Source organism: Hirundo rustica, chromosome 2 (genome assembly GCF_015227805.2).
Source record: "Hirundo rustica isolate bHirRus1 chromosome 2, bHirRus1.pri.v3, whole genome shotgun sequence".
NCBI lineage: Eukaryota > Metazoa > Chordata > Aves > Passeriformes > Hirundinidae > Hirundo > Hirundo rustica.
In genome coordinates this window covers 75,777,225-75,801,865 of record NC_053451.1, presented here as the reverse complement: position 1 = coordinate 75,801,865, position 24,641 = coordinate 75,777,225, and the positions used below count along the sequence as shown (strand labels likewise).

Below are 24,641 nucleotides of genomic sequence, written 5' to 3'. Positions count from 1 at the left end.
CCACACATTACCATATTCTGTATTTCTCTGATTATTCCAAAAAGGAGCTCTTGAAGTGCTATAGTCTTCAGAGAAGAAGGCAGAGCAAAGAAGGACATGCTGGAGTATATCCTCTGTGCTCAAGTTTGGGAGGCATAATGCAGTAGGAAGGAAGGGGGATTCGGAAGTTTTTAAAAACAAGAAGTAATAAACCAGAATTTTTTCAACAGGTGCTGAACAATAGCACTTTTGTAAGAGTGTCACTGGCTACTTTTCATTCTACTGATGTGGAAAAAAAAGCATTTAGGACAGTCTTTAACCTGATAGGTAGCTATGACACTATTATCTTATTAATTTTCCTCAGGAAATGTAAAAGAATGGATGAGAAAGCAATAAACATTAGTATTTTGCCAGAAGTTTGTTTCTTTACTGGTAACCGTGAGTGCAAATATTTATACATTCGTTTGATGAAATAATACATAGAGTGAAAAGCTCCATATTTCTGGTAACTTCAGAATTAGCGATATTATTAGTGGTAATTCCCAGCAAAATATAACCCCATGTTATTAATGCAGGTCATTTGTAATAATTGCACTGCCCTGATGGGCTGTTTAAGACCAGTGAATGTGCTCATAAAACACTATAAAAACGTAAAACCTTTGAGGAGCAATTGTGCTTCTTTGTGTTTGATGGCTGCTGTCATAAAAATCTTCATGTGGATGTAACATATGAATACAAGGCAAAAAATACATTATTGCAAAATATAAAATTTTATATTATCTGACTTTATTTCTGTCTTTGTGTAAATTCCCTCTGCAAATTTTACATAACACTTCCCTTTATTTGCTTTTGTATTAACAATCCAACCTGACAGTACAGTTTCAATCCATTACTCAGGTAAATTTATCAATCAAGAAGTACAAATGTTGACTCATGAGAAAATGTGCTATGAGAGAGAGATGATACTCTTAAAACAGAAAACAACAAAAAATTGAAATATCTTATTTTTTTCTAGTGTATAATATCGTTATGCAGGTCACACCTTTTTCCAAAATACTGCATAAGAAAGTTGCATTGTAACTTTTCTCGGTTTTTACAAGGCATTTTTAATTGAATCCTTTTGGTTTTTCTTTCACTGCTTGTATTGGTTCTGTCTGAGCTGGAGTTGATTTTCCCCTAGCAACCCTCACAGTGCTGTGCAGTTTGGTGTCACCTGGCACCTGCCAACCCACCACAGTGCTTCACGTTGTGGCATGAAGATGTTCATACATCTGGCAAGTTTACTTGTTCAAACTTCATTGGTTACTGAAGGTCTATGCTTAGGAGTCCAAAAGTGGTTTTGGAAACTTTTTTGGGGGTGGAAATCATTGGAACTTGTTCATCCTTTGACTTTGTTTATGCTTCAATAGTTTATATCATCACGTATTTTTGTGCCAACACTTGATCATGCACACAGAAAAATCTTTGAACTTCATATGTGTTAACAATATGTATCTTCTTGCTGAAAGTAAATACTAATTCTGGAAATGCAAAATTTTCAGGGAATGTACTAATTGCAATAAATCTTTCTCTTCAAAAGATTTTCAGCTCCACAAAAGACAAGGATATGAGAGAAAAGAGCTCCGGTTATGACAGTCTTCATGTGAAAAGGAAGGGTGAGATCCCCCTATCCTCTTAATCAACAATAGCCTATGAAAATGTTATTGTTAAAAATTAGTGCAATATTTAGACCAAGGGTGGCATTCACAGCATGAACTTTTATTTTTCTTGTTCATTTTTAATAGAGTTGAGATGATCTGAACTGAATGAACTATGAGCAGTGAAGTCATGTAGCCCTTCCAAAGACATTTGAATAACACCTCACGTTAACATTCAGGAATTAGGAAGAATACTCTTGAGTGTAAATAAAACCTGAAATCCTATTCAGACATAAGGAATGTCTTACTTTACTGAGGTAGCAGAATGTAGATGAGAGTTTAAAAGAATTTAACAGATGGCAAACATCATAATGGAGATTTTATTGCCAGCTTTAAAGAGTTTTGGTCCCAGAATATGCCACCAGAATCAGATTTAACAATGACAAAAGCAACTATTCTGAGTGGGTGAAGGAGCAGAAAGAGGATAAAGGATGTTTGAGACTTGAGAATGCAGTATAATGTCAGGCAAGAGATATAGACTGGTTTATTTATATAGAGATCTCAACATAAAGGCTTTTCTAAGGTATTTTACCTTTATAGCATGATTTGAACAAGAAAATTATATTCCACAGATTAAGAAAATAAAATAAATTTTATTTTATTAATCTGAGAAATAAAACATTTTGGAGACTTCTTTCTTCAAAGAGGATGAATATCAGGTGAAATTAAAAAAAAAAAGAGATGAAGTTTGCCCACACATATCTTAAGCACAAAGATATTCTCGATATTTCTGTATATTTGAGCCCTGAACTAGGAGATCTCTGGCTGCAGTAAAGAAACATTTGTGTTGCATGTTAAAATGAGCAAAGAAAGACAAACTAGTGGTAGAGCACTTTTCAGAGAATCTGTGGTCTTGCTAGAAGTATTATGAGAATTTTGATAGATGGTATTGAGAACCTCAGTGGAGTGACATTGGGATTAGTCCTTCCTCACAGAGCTATTTGAAAATGGATGCAAATCAATATGTAGGTGATAAGTATTTGTTGTTATTACTGCTTCATTCTGCAGGGGGTTTCAAAGAGGTAATTCATTGTGATGGATGAAATAGTCCTCTGGGAGCTCCTGGGTTAGAAGAAAATAAAACTAGCAAATGAAGTGTCAAGGCTTTATACTACTGTTTATTTTATACATTTAAAGTACACTATCCTTTCTAGTACCATTTCTTCAAATAACTGCACTGATTTACCATATTTTAAAAGTTGTTATGAAAGAGAAAACCAGTCAGCACAATTGCAGCACTTTGAAACATTGAATATAATGTAAGGATTGCCTGTTTGATAAGAAAACTAGATTTTTTAAAAATACAACACATTTAAAACATTTTTGCAATGCAAGGCTATTGCTTCTGTGTTACAAATACCAGAACTCTTCACTGGTCTTCTAAAGACTAAAGGCTGTCACCACACATTTGTCAGTCCTCTGCACCAAATGAAATCAATTCTTACATCTCTAGCACTGAGTGTGGAAACAAGGAATCTTTCACTTCACAAGCTATGTGTATATATAAAATTGGTACAAGTTTGTTTTGGAAAAGTATATCCCCTCCCTTCCTCTCTGTTCCTTCTGGGTCTGAGTATCAGACTCACGTCCAAAAGGCAATAACATGCCATAAAAAAAAAGGTGGACATGTCTTTATTTTTATACACAGCAAAGTAATAAAAGGGGCTGGTTCTGTATCATATTTAATAGCTTATCAAGATCATTAATTTGTTGCACACAGGATTATCTCCTTGGTGAAAATGTCTGCAGAAGCTACCCACAAGAGAGCCTGGGCTATGTCTAGGACCTCTAGACTCAACTATGGAAAAAGATATATAACAATCTCCCTTTCTTTCCTGGCTGGTTATGAGAGAAAGCAAAATTGCCCAGAAGTAAAAGAATGCAGAAAGTTTTCTTGATAAGGAAAAATAATACTAACTGTATACTCCATAGAGAAGCTAATGCTGAGGATCAAACACATTGGGGTCACCTTGCAGGCTTACCTGAAATTCAGACATACTTTTCAAGGAGCTGTAAGCAATATAATCATAGTGAATCTAACTTTTCAGTATAAAAGGAATTCAACTTTTTAGTGTAAAAGGAGTTTAAAATCTTATTTACCTTTTAATTTATATCAGTCACCGAAAGCTAAGAAAATCACACAAAATTATGTATGTTATATAAATATATGTAAAATACAGATATTAAAAATATAAGCCAGAATTCTTATTGTTTATATTTTTTCAACTCTAGTTCCTCACATAAAATCTTAAATCTTGAAAAGATATTATTTTCTTACCAAAATATATTGTTTTCTTCTTTAAATCTAGCTTTAAATTCCCAAAGTCCTACTCATATATCACAGTGATGCAATAGAATAATTTTTTTAAAAACTGTTTCATTTATCTTAAACATACACTTTAACGTGTTCTGAAAGACACAAGTGATTTCTGGAAAAAAAAAAAAATTCTTGACCTACCTTGTAACAAAATGGAATGTTTTAACTGTTCTGTTGGACAGTCCATATATGATGCTCCTGATGGAACATCACATATGGAGTAGGACTCTTTTTGGTACCCATTAAGAAAAATTTTAAGTTGAATTCCAGGAAGGAAATGCATGCCAGCATAAATCCATGAAATCACAATAGCTCATGGAAGCTACTTGTAGCTTGAGATTTATGCACAAGTCAAAATATCGAACAGTATGGACTCATATTTTTGTTCTAAAATATCTTAGAAAAAGTTCAAATGAAACAGAATTACATGCAAATTTCACTATGCCTAACACATAGCTCAATTCTAGCAATTTAGAAGCTGTAATATAAAGAGACTATGAAGGCTAATTATAATTTTGACATTTTGAAAAGATTGCACTAAATATATCAATATGAAGAAAATTCTAATGCAGTAGAAGAGACTGAAATAAAATATATTGTACTTTAAATTCTTTTGTCATTTACTATTTTCTTAATAGCTCTAGTCACATTCTAGGACGATCTTAGAGTCCTTCAATACCACAGTGTGTCATTATCAAATAGATTTAAGACATATACAGTATTACAAAGACCATCTGGTTTTAAATATTTGAACTCCTAACTTCTTTCTCCAAAGTTAAACCTCCAAGGGCACTGTAAGGAAGTAAGTGTCCAATCTTTTTTGGATATTGTTCAAAATCCCATCTAGACTTCTAGTAGGACTTGAAAGTGTATAAACTAAGTGTCAGTGCAAGCGGATCTTAGGCAGATTCCAAACTGACTTGTTAAGGCATGCCCCAGAATGTTCTGTCACATTTTTCCAGCAGTTCAAAAAGAAATGGGAAACTACAGGTCCTCTACAGCCATATTTTTAAATTTCCTCTTTACTGTCAAGTCAAAAAGGACCTGGGTTTCACATCTAAGCCTGAAAATATCACCTCCAAATTCAGTGAATAAAGATAATGCAAAATGCAGGGAAAAAAAAGAGCAAAATTTAGAAATAGAGTTTAGATGAAAAAAATCATCTATTGCCACCATCTCTGCCTGTATTTCTACACTGGGAAGAGAAATAAGACCTGCTGAAAAATAGCTTGATTCAGAGGAGTAGTAACTTACTTTGTTTATGGTTGGATTTCTATGCCATTCAAGTGCACAACCACTGGATTTTTAATGAAAATTATTACAAGTGTGTTTCAGAGAATAAACAAAACAAAAATAAAACACAACCAAACAAAACCCAAAACTACATTAAAAAAAAAAAAACAACCCACAAACAAACAAACAAAAAAACCTAACCAAACAAAACTAAGAGAAATTGAAAGATGCATAAGAAGCATCAGTGGTCTTATTTTTGATTGCTTTTGTACATTTTTTCCAACAGTTCTTCGTGAAATGCTGTTACCTGCACTGAACCTCGTGGTTTGCCACAGTTCCATCCAAAATTAGTATAACTTCTCTTTTTAACCGCCATATCTCTTATGTTAATGTAATAACTCAGAGGGACATGCCACTTTACACCTATTACTTGACTTAAATACTGTGTTAAGTCTATATTATGCCAAATATATTTTAACATGTGTTATGATGAAACTGACTCACATTGATACTGTGCTCACAGAAACCCTATAATTGCAAATCTTGGAAACATGACATGGACAACTTTTCACATCTTTTTTGAGATAATCCAATGGCATGTATTAGTGGAAAATATGCCAACTCACTGTTTAAATGCATGAAGGAAACAGAATCATGGACTCACGGTCTGTTGTTTTCAGGACTCTTTTGAATTCTCCACTTCCACATCCTCCGCAACCATCTTCATCATCACAATCACCACTGATTTGTTCATCTACACCTCCACCACTGCCTGTTTGTTGGAGATCCCATTTTGGAAATGATTTGCCTTGCAACTGCTGAAGACAAAATATAGTATGCAAGTTAGCAGTACATATGAAGAGCTTCAGTGAGTACTCAAAATTTCATATATGTCCCTAGTAATTAGCTGATTTGAAAAGGAAATTTCAGACTGAGAATTCTGGTGGTGGTGGTGTTTTTTTTTTGTTTTGTTTTGTTTTGGGTTTTTTTGTGGGTTTTTTTTTTAATTTTTTTTTTTTTTTTTACCCTGACTTACAAATAGATTTAGAAGAGTGTTATTTAGAGATGTATAGTTTAGTTTTAATTAAAAATCCACAAAATGTCTTTATCGCTATCAAAGAAAATCAGGCACCAATTTCTGGCCCAGAGGCCAAGTGGAATGGATAAGTACATAGAATCAGAAAAGTTTAGGTTGGAAGGGACCTTTAAAGGCCATCTAGTCCAAATTTCCCTGCAATGAACTGAGACATTTTCAACGAGACCAGGTTGCTCAGAGCCCCATCCAACATGATTTTGAATATTTCCAGGGCTGGGTCATCTACCACCTTCCTGGGAAACCCATTCCAGCATCTTACCATCCTCATTACAAAAAATGTCTGCCTTATATGTGGTCTAAATCAAACCTCCTTCAGTTTAAAATCGTTGCCCTAATTTCAACCACAACAGATCCCACTAAAATATTTGTTGCCCTTTTCCTATAGGCCCACTTAGAGCAGACAGCATCTGAGGTACTTAACAGCTGGACCTGGATATTTTAAGACCCATGTGATGTCTACAGAGACTTAAAATACATTTATTATTTTATGTGAATTTTTTGCATTTTAAATATCTGGAATAGTATGAGAGCTGTGTTGCAGCTCTATATTTGTGAATCCAAAACATATTTTTCTTCTCTGGGTGTGTCACGTGGAAACCTGGTAGAAGCTGAAGAAACAAAAATTGTGTTGGGATGATAACAAATGCTTGACCAAGGAATAGCAGAACAAACTAGTACAGTCAGAGTTAGGGCTAACATGGAGAGAACTACTTCCAGCGGACTTCCAGGCATTACTTTGGTAGACCTAATAAAAGTGAGGTAAAATAAAACAAAGTGATAGCTGATACTGGCCTAAGCAGTGGAGATGATTTGGTTCCAGTAAATAAGATTGTTGTCTGGCTCCTTTTTATTTCTCACTATAGAGATGGCCAATGATATCTGTATGTTTTATAAGAAAACACTAGAGATCTGTATAACACATTTTTCCACTCTGTTGAGCAGTGCTGAGAAATTTCCTGAATAATGTTAATCTCTCTCATTTATCAAATGTACAAGTGCTGCCGTGCTGCCATACAGTTTTTTAATACAATGTGGTACAACTGTGATATATGCACAATGTGCCCTCTTCCCCACTCAAGTTCAGTTTATCTGTCAGATAAATATAAACATCAAAACTTATAAAACCCTAGGTTCTTAAAGATGTTAATAATTCTTATAACCTTATCTCATCCAAAATACCAGATTGTGCAGGTTTGTGCATTACTCATGCTTCAGTCTAGGAAGACTTCTTTACACTGGCCAAAACCTCACTGTCTCAGATTCTTTAATTTAATAATCAGATAGTACTTTCTCCTTAAAGAAGATACTAATTAGTTTGAAACAGACTCAGTTGTTTTATACCTTCAAAAATGTGTTTGCATTGTTGTTTAACAACATACTGGGTTAATATTTTCAAACTATAAACTGAGTTTATTTTCAGATTGTGGAGTCACTTCCCAGACAACTTGATCTTTTAAGAGCTGTACAGTGCCCAACAAAAAATATTTTAATCACTACTACAATGAGATTATTCAGATAAATCTCAATGCTTCTATAAAATCCACTTTCTCCTCTGTGTAAGAACCACAGAATGTCACTCATCACTGAATTAGGAGAACCAATTTATCCAGCACTTTTAATTCAAAAGTTTTATTAGGCATTTATATGCTACCTGAAAGACAAACTACTTAGCTAAGAGGAAAAAATAGCTCCTTGGTACTGCTGATCTGCTCCCTGCTCATTGTGTAATCCATGCCATACTTCGACAAAATAGTATTTAATGAGACAAAACACAGACTGTTTAATGAACTACACTCAGTTAAAGAGCACACTTATTTTTCTCCCCAGTTCATATTGTGTCACATTCCCAGGGCCAGTTGTATGACAAGGTACTCTTTATCCCTGAGATCTGTGGCATAAATTTGGGCAGGAACTTCCAGCAAGACAGTTTTTCAAACTAAATGTGTTGTCAGATTTTCTACGGTATATACCATATATATCAGGCACATATATATATATGTGTATTTATATATATATACACACATTTTTCATTCTGAGAACATGCATCCTCCTCTATATCTCTGACTCAGTCTTAGAAATAGATTGACTTAATAAGGTTTTATATTTTGTTGCTTCTTTAAATATCAAAGCAACATAGTTATTTCTCTTTCCTTTTCTTTCTTTTTTATTATTACGCATTATTGACTTATGACTAGAAAGCTAAAAATACAGATGATCCCACTGAATTACTTTAAAGGTAGGTTCAATATTGAAAAAGTCCTCTTTAACTTTTTCCAAACTTTTCACTGTATTTGAAAAAGTAGAGATTAAATAATGAGCAAGGTCATTTGTTATTTGGACTTTGTTATTCTCTTTGGTCTCCTTAATTGAAGGAGAAGAAATATTGTCTCCATATAAGTGCACAAGTCTTAGTGCCAGTTCTCTACTAAGCAAGACTTGGATCTAGTATAAATTCTTTATTAAACAGAAATCCATGTAGTTCTTAAAAGCCAATTGATTCACATTATAAGTAAAGGTAAAAGTTGTTTTAAAAAATTGTTCTCTTTGGCTGCACTTTTTATAAAGCTATTCTTTAAGACGAAAATAAGTACATGTTATAACTGGAAGATTTTGTTTTATATACTGACTGGGTCTTTCAGCTGAATGAGCAGGGTTACTAGCTGTATACTCGCTGCCCCTCAAAAAAGTATGACTTTTTCCTGTTGTGTCAAAGTGTAAAATAGTGTCTTTTCTTCTTATTTTGCCTAAAACTTTTTCCATTCTATCAAATTTTTGTCTGAAAAACCCCAAAACCACAAACTCCATGAGTTTAATCACACATTATTGTCTTTCAATTTCAATGAAATGGGCAGCAATTATTGGCAACTGTGTTAATTTGAATGATTTATGGCAAGGCTTAGTTCACCACTGTTCTGAGACTGCAGTAGATACACCAGTATTCCAGATTTGCTGGTTCTTAATGTTGATGGAAGTTTATTGAACTAAGACCTTGGTATCAAAAGCATGTCCTCTGATGTTGGCTTTTTTTTTTTCCTAGAAAATTTGTGCACCACTACTATGGTACGTGTGCATGGGAGAATGACTTGGGTGTAAATCAACAGCAAGGTCCTTGGGAGTCTTCAGCTTCACAGCTTCCCTACACAGCTTTGGGAGGATTGGCCTCTCCCTTAGATCTTTTAGTGCTCACTTGGCAAAATACCTCTCAGGACTTTCACCGATGGCTTAGGGCGATGCTTTCTTGGACCCAAAAGTAATTCTGAACAAGGTTATAATACAAAAACAAAAAACAAAAAACAAAACAAAACAAAACAAAACAAAAAAATTTGTGAAATTTCACCTTTTAGAATAAAATATTTGCATTACAGAAGTGACATTGTCATACTAAAGTACTTCCAGGGTTCTGTAAAAATAAGTCACTGCTCTGTAACATTTTGGTAAGAAAATGAACTGCTTGCAGCAGCTGTAGAGGCACCTTATGGGGGTACTTGAAGCTTCCCAACAAATCTCAGAGTCTAAGCATAACTAGGAAAATTATCATTAAGGACGTATGATTACTGTACAGTCCTATAGGGCATTGTAGTCTTTCAAGATTATTTAAGACTTTTACCAATGATCTGGAAAGCAAAATGAAAAACAATGGTAATGATAAATTTTGTACTGCCACGAGACTGGAGAACTACTAAATAACAAAAAGAAGTGACAAACTAAGAAAATCTCATCTGGCATGTAAGGAAATTGAGTGAATTTTAAAACACATACTATAATAAAATACAGACAAAAGTAAATTTGCAAGTCTAAATATTGTATTACATGCATATTAAAAGACAAAATATTCTGTTTCGTAAATTAATTGTGGGTGTCCTGAGTAGCCAGCAGAATATGAATTACCCAGAGCAGTGTTCTAGACAAAGATTTTAATGGGAAATCTTTGGGGACAGAAATAGGAATACTAAGTCAGATTAGGGGTGTTATATTACTCCTAAATCACATTCTCATTGTCTTTGTTCAGAAAGGATGGCCCAGAAGTGAATTCCATTACAGAGATTAAAATGGAGCCAAAAATCCTTTTGTTTTAACCATGGAGCTCATCCTTTAGTACACTCAAAAATCCTCTTGATCTCAAGAATTTATTTAACCAGCCTTAAAAGCCTTGTAAGTGCCTATATGGCAAATACAGATTTAACAGATTTGGCAGGCCAAAACGTAAGAAAATGGCAAATAAATCAATTTTTTAATTTAAACAATCAAAGTTAATTTAAAAATCTACACTACTAGAATAATACATTTAAAAATATATCAGGTTGGTCTATATAAAAATAATTTTTCAATAATAAACAATAATTATCAAAAGTTGTGGTAATGTTTTTTTGTTTGGGGTTTTATTGGTTGTTTTTGGGGGGTTTTAGGGGTTTTATTTGTTTTATTTTGATTTTTTCTGGTTCAAAGAGGCTTGGTCTAGCATGAATTAATTTACAGATTCAAGGACATGGTATGTATGAGGTTAAAATAAAAAACTAAAAATGCATCTCAAAAATGTATTAATTCATATAAGTAAATCTGAAATGGCAAGAGTGTATTCTATTTTGTATTTTTCTGTTTGTAGGAAGTTACAAGTGATTTAATCTCTGTTGTTGTTTAACAATAGAGGACATAAAAGGAATGGCAAATAATAATAGTAATGATGATGAAAGGATGTACAAAGCAAGCAATGCACAATGCAGTTTCTCACTACCCACTGTCTGATGACCTGAGTAGTGGGCCCCCAGCCCCTGACCAACTCTCCCCAGTTTATATGCTGAGTGTGATTTTGTACGGTATGGGATAACTCTTGGGTCATTTGGGGTCAGCTGTCACATCTATGTCCCCTCCCATCTTCTTGCACACCTCCCGCCTGCTCACTGGCAGGGCAGTAAGAGAAGACAAAAAGTTCTTGACAGAGTAAGCACTGCTCAACAATAATTAAAATATGACTGTGTTATTAACATTATTCTTGCCCTAAATCCAAAACACAGCACAATACCAACTGCTAAGAAGAATATTAACTCTATCCCTGCTGAAACAAGGACCATATCTAATGAATGATGAACACTGAAAGGTAATAAAATTTATGTTTATACAATTGAAACTGATGTGATACAAAAATCTGGTATCCTATTCACTTATTCTACATCATAAACTTTCATGGGAAAAATGGATTTTCTATACATCTTACTGTATTGTATTTCACTGAAAATATCCTGAAGCTCTATTGCAGTTCAATGTGAACTAAGCTCAGTCATCGTATTTCCTCTCTTTCATTTTTGTGCAAATCACAAGTACTTCTGGAGGGAATCCTAAAGGAGCCTAGCAGTGAACCCAATTTAGCTAATCAAGTCTAATCCAAAAGAATTATTTCTAGAAGTATTACTACCTTGAACTCTTTCAAATGAGAGGATTAAACTGCTAATTTATTTACCTCTGCTTAGCATTACATATCTGAATACTTAGAAACCAGCATTTCCTTGGGCGATCTCAAAAAAAAAAACCTATTCATACAGCTGTAGGCCAAAATTTCCTGCAGGGTTTCATTTCCTTAACAAAACTGTGCATTCCAAATTAGAAGTCCAGTTTATATTGGAGACTGGCATTTATATCACTAGTATGGGAATTCAAAATTCCTTATGATAGAGCCCTGTGGAAATTTTTCTGAATAAAAAGCTGTAGCTTTGTGTGAAGTACATCAGCTCCTTTCTTTTTCTTTTTCTTTTTTTTTTTAATTGATATTTTCAAAAAGAGAATGAGATTTTTAATCAGCTGTAGCCTTTATATCCTTGAGATGATACACAAAGCACAAGCAATACATAGAGTGCTATGTCAAACTCACTGTTTTCCACCTAGATCCAGAGCTACAGGTCTGTGTTTCAAGTTTGAAAAGTCATTCTTCTCCATAAAATCACCAATAGCCTGAAATTCTGATGGAAATAACACAATACTTCTCTCAAGTCCAAGCTAACTCCGCTGAACAAAGAAATAGACATTCATTCTGCTTACTGAACTGAAAAAATTAGAAAGGTGGGCAAGTGCCAGTACTGCACAACACAGCTTTAACGTACCCTTTGTGTTTCTTGATATAAATTTACTACCTCAGGATGAAATCAGTCACTGCCTGAATAGTGGAAATAAGAAACATCTCAGCTTACTATTACACAACTACTTCAAAATCCAGACATTTCTTCTCAGTAGTTATTTGTGTAGCATTCAAAACCACTTAGTAAGAGAACAAAATTTTAAAAGAAAGCTAATTGCTAAGTTAGGTAGCAATGACTAGCAATTTTCATTGAAGGGACAATTCCTCACGGTGAGACTATGGATTTAAGCACAAACACACACTCTACGCTTTGTTCTGTCCTTAGCATGCTTCCTGAGCATCACAAAGTTGAACTGACCTAAGTAGCACCCTCCACAATAATGCTTGACCCCAGTTTGAGCCTTAGCATAGTCTACAGACTGTTCTGAGTAGGTAGCCTGGATGTGGTTATTATGCTGTAGGAGGTAGGACACTTGCAGTCCCTGAACATTTTTAGTTAATACAACAGATGCAGTTTTTTGGGGATGTCCACAGTGCTGAATAAAGAGAACTGGGCAATAAGGTACAGAGAGAGAGATTGAATTTTTCGGTCTTTGTAACTTACCTCTGTTCACCAGCCAGTTCTCCCTAAGGTAAATCACTTATTAAGAGGCTATTTGTAAGCACTGGGGATGTGGAGCAGTGTGTTCTCACCATTTACCCTCTTTTTAGCAAATACAGATACAGCTCCTAAATGGAATTGTCCATTCACAAATACCCTTTTCCTAATTTGTTACTTATAGAAATCTTGCTTTATATCTGGGAGTGCATTTTACAGCCGAAACCCACCAACTCAGGTTCTCACTTGAGTCCTGTCATGAGTGATTACTGTTCTTTCCAGTTACTGGTTCAGAGTGAATACAGGAGCAAAAGCCTGGCTCTTATCCCTCGGTGCAATCCCCGCCACCACAGTTATGCACACTATCAACTTGATTTGTTTAAAAAACATTGAGGTATTTCCATCCATAAAAATGCATGTCTTGCTAACATTTCACTGCAGGTTTAAACCATCCTCAGAAAATTAAGTAAATGAGTTAGGCATTTATAAGATAACAAATGCAAGCAAAATTAAGCCCCAGAAAAATAACATGTACTCTTATTCCTGTCTAGTAGTTGAAATAACAAAACAAAGTCACATTTTATATGATTAATATTTAGAGACTAATATTCTTTGCCTGTTTCACCCACTCAGGCATACGTTTGTATTTTTCCAGTCACTGTTCTTTTTTGTTCATCTATTTCCTTTTATTCATTTGAAGGTTATTGGTTATAATCCCCTCCACTAGATATTACAAATAATTTTTCAGATAATTTGAACATAATTTTATCCTTTACCTTGTCCTCATCTGAATTTTTGGACCTTTCTTCCTTGGCAACAGTTGATATAGATAGACATATATGACATATATTAGACAGTTGTCCTTGGTCCTAATAGTGGACTGAAATTCTGTCTTTCCAGAACAGAATATGTGAATCGCTAGACAGCTTAATATCAAGTGCTTTCATGAATGATTAATGATGTCAAACTAAAAGTAAGAAAAAGGATTGATTTTAATAACATGGTATACTGTGATCAGATAAAACTCATTTGAACAAACAGCCAGGATTTTGGGTGAGGTTGATCTTCAGAATCATACACTTCAGCCTAGATGTCAAAAAATTTACATGTTTTTCTGTGACTGTCTAAAGTCCTCAATAGTAATCTGCATGTTAGAAATTTGATTCAGTTTTGTGGACATGGTTGTCTAGTGCTTTCTGATATGACCTAGAGTATCTAGGGCACTATGCAGCGAGAGAGGAGTGATAGAGAATTTCCAGAAGAATTTGCTTCTCGAGCAACAGCTGGAGGCCAAGGAGCACCGAGCAGCTGGAATGGTTCCAGGCATCTGAGCACATGCAATTGAACAATTGAACCATAATCCTAGTTAAAGCTGGGAGTTATTCAGCTAAGCAAAGGCTGGAGGTCCAAGCAGATTTTTCAAAGAAGATTCTTAATTCTTTTAGCCAGGCAGTGCAATTTTTGTTTGTTTGGTAACAACACAGATCATAGCGCAAGGCCAACTGAAGAAAAGCACAGTGGGATTCCCAACAATTTATTTAGATATTATACATTTAAAATACAGTTTCTCTTTATGTTCCCTCTCTATATAAATAGCAAGAAAAAGATCAAATTATTTGTGAGGAAAAATGCTGATTGTGACTTAGGAATTTAATTTTCTCAAAGAAAGTCTCAAACAAAACATTTTCAGTGTTAACAACTAGAACTTGGAAAATCATATGGAGAATTAATCAGAATTACAGCCAGTTTCAATATTCTCATGACTATCATTACACAGGACAGTTTTTCAAATAGAATAAGAAACTAATGCGTTTCAATGAAGGTGTGGAACAGAAGAGAATTCACCAACCTGCAAGATTCATATGTATGGACATGAGTACATGATTATTAACTCATTATCAGGCACTGATTTCTACTGATAGTAACATCAATCTGTTATTAGTATGACTGTTACTTAGAAAGAAAAATCATGACATTAGCAAAATGTAAATGTTCAATTTTCTTTTTAAGAATAAAGTTTATTCCATGCTTCAACATGCTATTAAATTGCTACTGAAAAATAAGCCAGAAATGGGTTCTACAGCAAATTATCTATACTACATCAGTTGTCCACCTGTGTTTTTCCAGTCTGTGGTAATTTGGAGCTTATGTGTACAAAAGCAGAACTTCATTTTACTTCTTTGACACAGCTTTTTATTTAAGAGTTAATAATCTGTAAGCCCTAGTTTCCTCTCATTATCTGTGGAAACAGAAGCCTGACATTGCAGCTGAAGTAAATTAAACATCATGATAGATAATGAAAATCACAGACATGCTATTTCAGGTTTTGATTTCTTCTTATACTTCAGATCTGCAAGTGAAAGGGCATAATATTAAGCTATTTAGATGAAGGACTTTCTGGAATACTTTTCACTGTGTAAGAATATGCTACTTGACATTTCTTCTGGAGGGCCATTCAGAAGACATTATAGAAGAAACTGCATTGAAATAATCTGTGATGCCATCATGAGCAAAATTGTGACCGTACTGTTAGAGTACATTTCTATTTCTACCCTATGTGAGTGGATCAATTGGTGATTTATCCAAAGAACTGATTTCAGAGAATGGCATTCAGTAGATAGTCAGTGGAGGTGACCCACCAGCAGTGCTGACTGACACACTACTTTCCCTTATCCGCCAGCAGCATGATAAAGCTACTTTTGTCTTTTACTTGGTGACATTTCTAGCCCTCACACCATTGGACTTGAGTGAGTGAGGAAAAAGCAACAACTCTGTGTAAAATTCATGAAGACTAAGCTGACAGCAAAGCCAATATTTTGTAACTTCATAAAAACTAATATGCTTCTAGCAACATTTGAAAGAAAGTTAAAATACAAAAATAAAATAGAAGGAAGTCTTTACTTTTGTATTAGTCATTGCTCTGTAGATAATGCAAGTGAAAAATTATCCCATATACTCAAAAAAATGAAGCATTAAAAATACATTTCCCTCTTCAGGAGCCACATATGTACTTTTTCCTTAAATCAGAGCATTCTAAATTGATCTAGAATATGATATGACAGTAGGCACCTATAAAATTTAATGCAGAACTCAGTATGAAAAAAAAACCCTTCAGTATTCATTTATCTTATAATGGACCATAAAAATGTTGTCTATAGAACAGTTTTTGTGGGGAGGGATTCTCTGTGCAAAAATATTGCCATGTCCCATCTCCCCTCTACCCTCCCCCTGCAACACAAAAGATACTATGCAGAACCTTACTAATATAACTGATATAACTAATATAACTAATATAACTAATATCACTAATATAACTAATATAACTAATATCACTAATATCACTAATATCACTAATAGCCAGGAATCTCCTTAACATTTGTGAGAGCAAGTATCAATCACAAAAGCCTACCTCCAGTCCTTATCTGTGACTTTTTTTTGGCCCCATCCTATAAGAGGTTGCCATCAAACATACTAGAAAAACATAGATCCAGAATATTCTGCATTATTTACCAAGTTTTTCTTAAGGTCCAATATATACTCTTTTCATTTTCAGAATATATCCTTCAGACTGACTGCCAGTATAAACCCTAGTACATCATTTATGCCACACTTAAATCTTGCACTGAAAGTTTTCCAGTTGCTGAGATAGTGTGCCAGCACCCTCCAGAAGGTGAGGGAATTCTTAATGAGGTTAAAACAATGCCTTCCTGCCTCACAATTTGCCCCTTGCCCCCATTCTTGAGTTGTCATTTATTTTCATGATTTCTGTATAACCATACTTCCTTGGTTATATCCGTGTAGTAAGGCTGCTTTGTATAAATTGAGACTTATCATATATGAAGGACTGTGTCTTTAAATCCTCTTTGCCTTCAAACTATTCTTAAAATAGTTCCCATTGCTTAGTCTTGTCAAAATGCATCATGCCTGTTTTTCAAAATCTTCAAGAGAATTAAGGCATCCTTGAAATATGAAAGTGTTGGAGGAGCAGACATGCACATTACTGAGAACAGGTTTCTTGGTGCATAAAGAAGTGGACCATTTACAATCAGAGCCTTCTCAGAAAGATTTGATAGAACAATCCTTTAGATCCCATTGGGTCTTTGTATATGTGATAAGATTACAACTTTTCTCAGAAAAGCTAGCTTCAAGTTCAAGTAGCTGCTTATGCTATTTCTCTGCAGCATTACTTATTCAGATGCAATCAAATACCATGGAGAATATTATAAAATAGAAGAAGCCTTTTCTTGAAATTCCTGAGAAAGCCTGGCTCATGCATTTTGCAGCTGTAATATGTGCGCAATAGTCTAATTATAGTAATCCTAATCTATGCAGACTATGTTATTAAATGTGACATATATTTTAATTGTTGACAGATGGCTGTGAACCATGCATAAATATTTATAAAGTCACACGTATTCCTATAGTTAGCACACACAAAAATTCCAGGTATATTAGTCTGTTTTTTCTGAATCCTTTTATATGTACATGCAAACTCAGGATTTCCATTTTAATAACTACTTTATTGTTTAGGTTATCTGAAGACATAAAAGGACCATTTTCTTTTTAAAGTGATATGAATATTGCATAGATTACAGACATTTTTGATTACTGGGAAAATCAGAGTACTTTTTTATCAGTATATTGTATTGTGTTAACACATGTGCTCACAGTTATTAAATATTGCCATTGTGCTTCTATTCATAATCACCCATCTTGTCTCATCACTACAGGGAAGATATCAACAGAAACCTTAAAACCTCTACAAACACTACATAAAAACAGGCTCAATCCAGCAACACTATTCATTAACACGCAAATTTAATTCACATTCCTCTTATTTAGAACTCAGAAATCCTTGTTTAATTCACATGTAGTGAAAAAGTTGGTTATTAACAAAACACCCAGAAAAAGTAGCAAATAGGCAACAATTTCAAGAACTACCATATAGGAAGTACATTATCTGAGCTCTTTAGAGAGGTCCAAGGGTAGGCTTAAACTGATGAATAAGGTGAAGACTGAGGGATCCCAGAAAGAAAAATTGCTTACACATCTTTTCACCTGTTAGGGTGGGAGCCACTTCACATAGCTTTAGAAATCTAAACTTAGGCCTCTGTCTGTGCAGACAGACAAGTCCAGTGGGTAATTCATCTCAGCCTAAAATTATCTGTAAGATGTTTATTGAAGTCAAAAGTCAGACTCTTTGCTGTTAGGCGGTTTTACAAAAAACTCAACCCACCAACCAACCAACCTACCAAGCAACTGCAACCAAACCAACAAAAACCCCAAACTTGTGCAAACTTTTTTTTCTTTCTTTTCTTTTTTTTTTTTTCCCCACTGTAGGACATTTCTATTCAACTGAAACACCTCCAGGCTATTTAAGTGTCACTAGTTACCTTTTAGAGCTTTTAGAGTCAAAAGCCTGACTGCCTCCTAAAATAAATCATGCAAGGATGCATGGACGTATGCATTACTACTGATTTTGGAAGAGCATTATATAGTGCTACATATTCCAAAGAAAGCTTTTTTTCTTTTTTTCCTGCCTGGATTCTTGCACTAAAAGCTCATTCTGGAATTAACTACTTTCCTGCACAAAAGTGGAGGAGGAGGCAGCCATTTAAAACAACAAAGTGAAAATTAGAAACCTTAGCATTTAACTTCAAAAACTGTAGCCATGAAGTGATAGGATACTAAGTCCTTTCAAGAGGGTGTGATAATTTCTTCCTTGAAAGTCTGGTGAAGGGATAAGTCAACAAGGAAGGGAAGAAAATAGACATCAGCCATTTGATGTCACTTTTACTACTGTCTCAAAGGTAGAGAAAAACTATTTTAAAAAATTTGAGAGTAAATTATAAAGCTATATGTTAAATTCATTTTCCTTACACTTAATACAAGTTTTTATGGCAAGTTTTTATGCAGTTTTTAGCACAGCGACAGTAAGCTTTCAATTCCTTTCCTTGTATCAAAAATATTTCACACAAAATATGTCAACAACAAAACAACAGAAATAGATGAGTCAGCATCTAAGGCTTTTATGAAATATAAAAATATCTTGAATTCCTCTGAGATGAGCCATATTTTATGTATTTTATTTTCTCTCATACAAAGCATCTAATTGGGGAAATACTGCAAACTCCTATTCAATGCAGTTATAAATTTTTCATTTTATTAGAAGTTTGAATTCCTACCATTAGAAACTTTCATACAAAATTTTTCTAAAAAACCTCATTGCTAAAGTCAAGCATAAATATCATATACTCTTTGTAAGGCACTTTGAGTGTTTTCCAATTTCTCATAATCCAATTACATATGTGCATGTCTTAACTTCTCTGGAGATAATATATGACAGATGGAGTCTGAATTTTGTTTCAAATGTTAGTAAAATGTGTGTATTGTACTTAACCTGACACAGATTTCGTTATTGCAATGTGTTCATTTCTGCATGGTTTTGTAATGTAAATTTATGTAGAAGTGGGAATCACTAAGAGATCAAATATTAATGCCAAAAAATACAGAATGCTTTTGATGAAATACGAGACAATATTAGAAAATGTGAAGTCTGAGGTTTATTTTCTAGAGTTTAGTGTTCCCATTTCTCTTTATATCTTTCAAAAATTGAATGTGTAGTAAATTACAATCCTAGAAGCTGTTCAAGTCAATACTTTTACATACAATCAACTGGACATGCTCAGTATAAATGTTAGTAACATACAGTTGTGTTTATAATAACATTTGAGTTTTTCTTTTTCTTTTACTGTAGTGTTCTTTTGCAGGCAGGGCTGGGCTATACTGTTCTATGAATTGCAAAGAAAGCAAAGCTGTTCTAATGTGAGCTGGTACGCTATAGTGCAATACTGGGGGCTGCCAGCTCTTGTGCTCCAGCCTGGGAGAAAAATTTCCCCCCTGATCATGGAATTATGGAATGGTTTGGGCTGGGAGGGACCTTACAGGTCCTCAGTTAGTTCTAATCCTCCTGCCATGGGCAGTGACACCTTTCACCAGAGCAAGTTGTTCAGAATCCCATCAGACCTGGACTTGAACTCTTCCAGGGATGGGACATCCACCCCAAGAGGCAAAGATTATTTGTACAAGCACAGCCTTAGGGAAGAAGATATGGCTCAGAAATCAAGCATTTACATGCCTCACCCTATGTTAAAACTGTCAACAGAAGAACAGATATCACTTATTTTCTTTCATATAATAACTTATTTATTAAGGTTTTCATGCAAAAAATGAGAGACTCAGGCTGAAACCCACACCCTGTTCACAGCGAATCATATCCTTATTTTTACGTATTACCCTAACTTTTATACTATAGTCTAGTTCCATTAAGAAAGACATGTTCTCGAGATATTCTTACAAAAAATATATCAGTGAAGAATGAATTCTTAATATTTTATGGATGCAAAGTGCTAAAGAGAAATTAGAGATTTGTAACCTCTTAGTGAAAGACATGAAAGCTATAGTAACTGAAGGATAAAGTTCTCACTCCTTGAAGATCCTGTAGTTTTAATGTAGAGACACTCTCTCTGGAATAAGCTGAACTAGGATTTCTCAACTTGTACTTCAAACATTGAACTATTATTTGAGGGAAAAGATGGAAAAAACCAGCAGCTTCTTCTCTTAGATAAATGTTTAAAGATTGTCCTGTTTAGAATAAGTGATTAAATTATCACCTCTGGCAATATGAAGGAGCACACACAAAATGGCTTCAGGGTAAACAAAATAATCCAGATAGAGATGAGCCCCTGTCCCAGCCATCCCATAAAAGCCTCAACAGACATGCTGGGCTTTATCTGTCTTCCAGACTCTATGGGGAAGGATCTCCATGGATCAGTTCATATTCTGAAGGAGTTATTTCCTAGGAAATGCAAGACCTTTCTAGGATGCAGGGGAAGAGCATTCTGAGATTGTACAAAGCTTAATATGAGACGCTTAGAGCCAGAAGCAAAGACAGAGAAAGGTGGAGATCAAGGGGCTCTGAGGAGGAACAAGCATGAGAAAATAAAGGGGCAAAGAGATGAAAAGGGCCAGTCAATTTTAAACAGTCTTATCTGTACACTTAACTGGCTATGCTCTATATATGACCTCCAGAGCCTTTCCTGTGTTCTGTTTGACTCTGCATCTAAGTGTTATTTGGGCGGCGTTGTTATGTTGCATATAGCTCTGTTGTGTGTTTATACACATTTGCATATTGGGAATATGTGCTCATCCTTGGTACTGACTGAACCTGGGGACACATTGCAGCAGATTTGACAAACCCTAACATAAAGCATTAATATTTTTGTTAAGAACACCACACTCTCAGTCCATTTGTGTTCAGAAATCTTTGAGAATGATTGCTGAAATGGGCTTTCTGGGACAGCCGCACAGAGACAGTCACATCGTATTTCTGTATCTCCATTTGTGGTTTCTCATCTGTGGTTTCTTTTACACACAGAGAAGTTTCATTTTGGAAATTTTAATTTAGATTCTCACCTCCTGGGGTTTGGATTTTGGGGTTTTTTTGGTGTTTTTTTGTTTTGTTTTGTTTTGTTTTTTGTTTGTTTCAGGGTTAGAGGAGGTCTATCTACCCCTTAAGGAAGATGAACAGAATCCTGAAGAATACCTGTGATCACAGCAGATATCCCTACCTTGTCAGTAGGCTGTGCAAGTTCTACATTCTGTTAGAGCCCTGTGTATATTGGTGAATAAAAGAGTACAGTACAAAGTCAGCATAATTAAAAAATGACTATTCCCTGTGAGCCACATGACCTTCCTCCTGGCTTTACCTTCATTTCACAGAGCAATTATTTTCAATGCTTGATGCTGAAATTCAAAATCAGACTTTTTTTTCACTTTCTTGTTTTTTGTATTTGTATTTGTATTTGTTTTTCTTCAAAAATAAGCAAAGGCTCCAGGCCTGAACCTCAAGAAAACATACATATATAAAACTGTATTTATAAAAAGTTCATGCAGACTGTTAACAGTTCTGTCATATATCAAAGGCTGTATGTTGGCTAGTCCCTGATATTCTTCAGTATATTTCTATATACTATAAACCATCAGTCCTGCTGTTCTACACCATAAATGAATGCTAGAGTTCTAAAAGCTTTTTATTCCTTTCAAACACATTCTCACCATGGTCTTCCTACTTCAAAAGCCAAACCTAGACTATGCACTATTTGGTTCACATCACTAAATCAACACAAATTAGGGTTACTATCTGGCCAAATAAGATACAGAATTAATAACTTATTTGATATGTCATTTTGAGAAGACCCATTACCTAACTAATTAAAATGTAAAGTTGGCAGAGTAAAGTTGGCAGAGTAGATTATGTATACTACACAGGTCTCGGAGACACATTTGTGTTCCTGCTTGCAGTTCAGCCTTACCTATCTGAAATTAACATTTCATAGCTCTTTTTAACCTAAAAAAAATAATAGATTGCATGGTTTGTTAATGCAAATTTCCTGATTTTCTTCCCTTGACTTGCAAAAACAGGCACAATTTGGAGGAAAGTAGTATTAGTTTTGCCATATTTTACTGCATTTAAACAAAACGTCTTTACCCTCTAATTTATACTCACAAAACACAGTGAGGATATACACTGTAAAATACACAAATAAAACCCATTCAAATACTCAGCTCCAAGGGGATAATCAGAAATGTTGAAAAAAAATGCAGCTTACAGTAGCTCACCATATTTTGAGATAAAATGTATTCTCAGTAATAAAGCTCATCTGCTTTCATTCTCTTGCTACTTCTATTATTTCACTGAGTCACTGTCTCTTTTACCAGATCACTTTTCTCTGATCCACAGCTTGAAAACAGCATTAAGTCAGGACTGTTGAAATGAGGCCCGGCTATTGTAGCAGGAATATTTTCTATCAAGAGGATTCAGAGCAATATATGACCCAAGAGAACATAATTTCACCTATACAGTTTGGACGTGGAGGCTTAATTTTCAATCATTCAATCATCCTTTTTAGTTATTACAGTTCTAAGTGTTTCGTGATAATCAGCAGAAACAGACATAAAACTATAAGACATTCATTTTCAAACACTTAATTACATTGTAAATGCTGATATTAGCAGATTACACAGGATTTTGTTTGGTTGCTTCATTAAATGAGTGCCAGTGAATGTTCTAAAAGCAGTAACATTTGCCCACCAATACATTCAGAGTCCATAGCAGATGCAGACTGTTGAAGGAAAGATACAAATTATGTACATTTACTGTTGAACACACTGGATAGATAAACAACCACTACTTACATTCACAAAGTTGCAGAGTGATGTCAGAACTGTTTTTTGTCAGTAGGAACTACAAAATATTCCTGGAGACGAATTAATTAACAGAAATGGGTTTAGCATATTAGCTCAGAATTGTAAACCATCATCATCACAAAAACACACAAACAAACCACCCAAAAAACCCCACATAAAAACAACAACAAAAAATTTCTTTCACTGAAGATAGTACTTCTTCAAGGCCAAATGCTCCAATATCTGGAAGAGTATATATTTTAATTTTATTCTGTAATTTCTATGCAGTTATCTATCTTTAAAGTACCACCAATTTACTTTGGTAATATCTCTGTGGCAAATTACCATTATTCAGATTTTTCTTCCTGTAACATGATTATAAAAATTAAGCCAAACATATTAGTATGACATGCTACTGGAACAAAACATATAGAGAACCTTGGCTTAACCCTTGCAAACACTCCTTTGACATACTGCGTTAATTCCAGGAGTCTGATTTAATAGCAGAAAAAGGTCTTAAGAAGAAAAACAGGATAAAAAACCAGCTGGCTGCATTCCTGCCAGGCGCTTTCACAGTTCATAAACCCCCAAAACACAAATGAAATACATTAACATCAAGCAATCCTTAGAATTCAACAAAAATCTTTAACTTCACAGCTGAAAAATACAGCATAATCTCATTTTTCCAGAAACTGACTCACACTCTATTAAAAGTATTTCTGCAAAACAATCAGCATGCTGAGAGATTCTACAACAAAAAATAAATACAGGACTAATTTGCCTCTTCCAGGAAATCGGGGGCGCGGGGGTTCTTTTGAGAGACCCAGGTGACCGTCGATGGCAAAAGGCACAGAGCCTGTTCTCTGTCTGAGGGGATATCACGGCTTTATTCTTAGGGGTCCTGCCCCCGCCGGCCTGAGTTCTTCCCCCATCCCTGCCAGTGCCAGAGTTCCTGAGGCCCCGCCTATCCCGGGGCTTTTTCCCCAGGGGGCCGGGCCCAGAGGCAGGGACAAGCCACTGCCCAATCAGGGACAAGATGGGAGTGGAACAGAGTTGGGTTACATTCCAGTGTGGGGAATGGGCACAGCTGAGCAGGGACAAACCACGTGATACAGTTTCCAAGGGGATACAATAGAAAACATTACAAACCCCAATATAAAAATGGAACACAATATGTGATGGTGCGAGAATTGTTTTATTAGATTTTTATAAGAAGTCTTATGTTCTAGTTCATTTCACTGTACCCCCAGTTCTGTAACCCTTCTGTGTTTTCTGTATAAGAAGGTGTTTTGTGTCAGTCCTCCCACCTCTCACCTGACTGGGACCATCCCCTCTGCCCCTCCTTGCTCTGGGACAGCCTGCCTATCACTTTGGGACCCCTCCCAAAGACTGAGCAATCATACAGA

The 24,641-nt window shown here is 35.0% G+C and overlaps 1 protein-coding gene across 5 annotated transcripts in view; it reads right to left on the bottom strand.

Annotated features, from left to right (window-relative positions):
• The window catches only part of GPC5 (glypican 5), a 606,863-nt gene that overhangs the window by 284,774 nt on the left and 297,448 nt on the right, over positions 1-24,641 (bottom strand). For all 5 annotated transcript variants that reach the window (XM_040057160.2, XM_040057161.2, XM_040057162.2 and 2 more), the window contains one exon: positions 5,891-6,044. In XM_040057160.2, the coding sequence (XP_039913094.1) occupies positions 5,891-6,044 (154 nt within the window). The remainder of the gene's footprint in view (positions 1-5,890; positions 6,045-24,641) is intronic.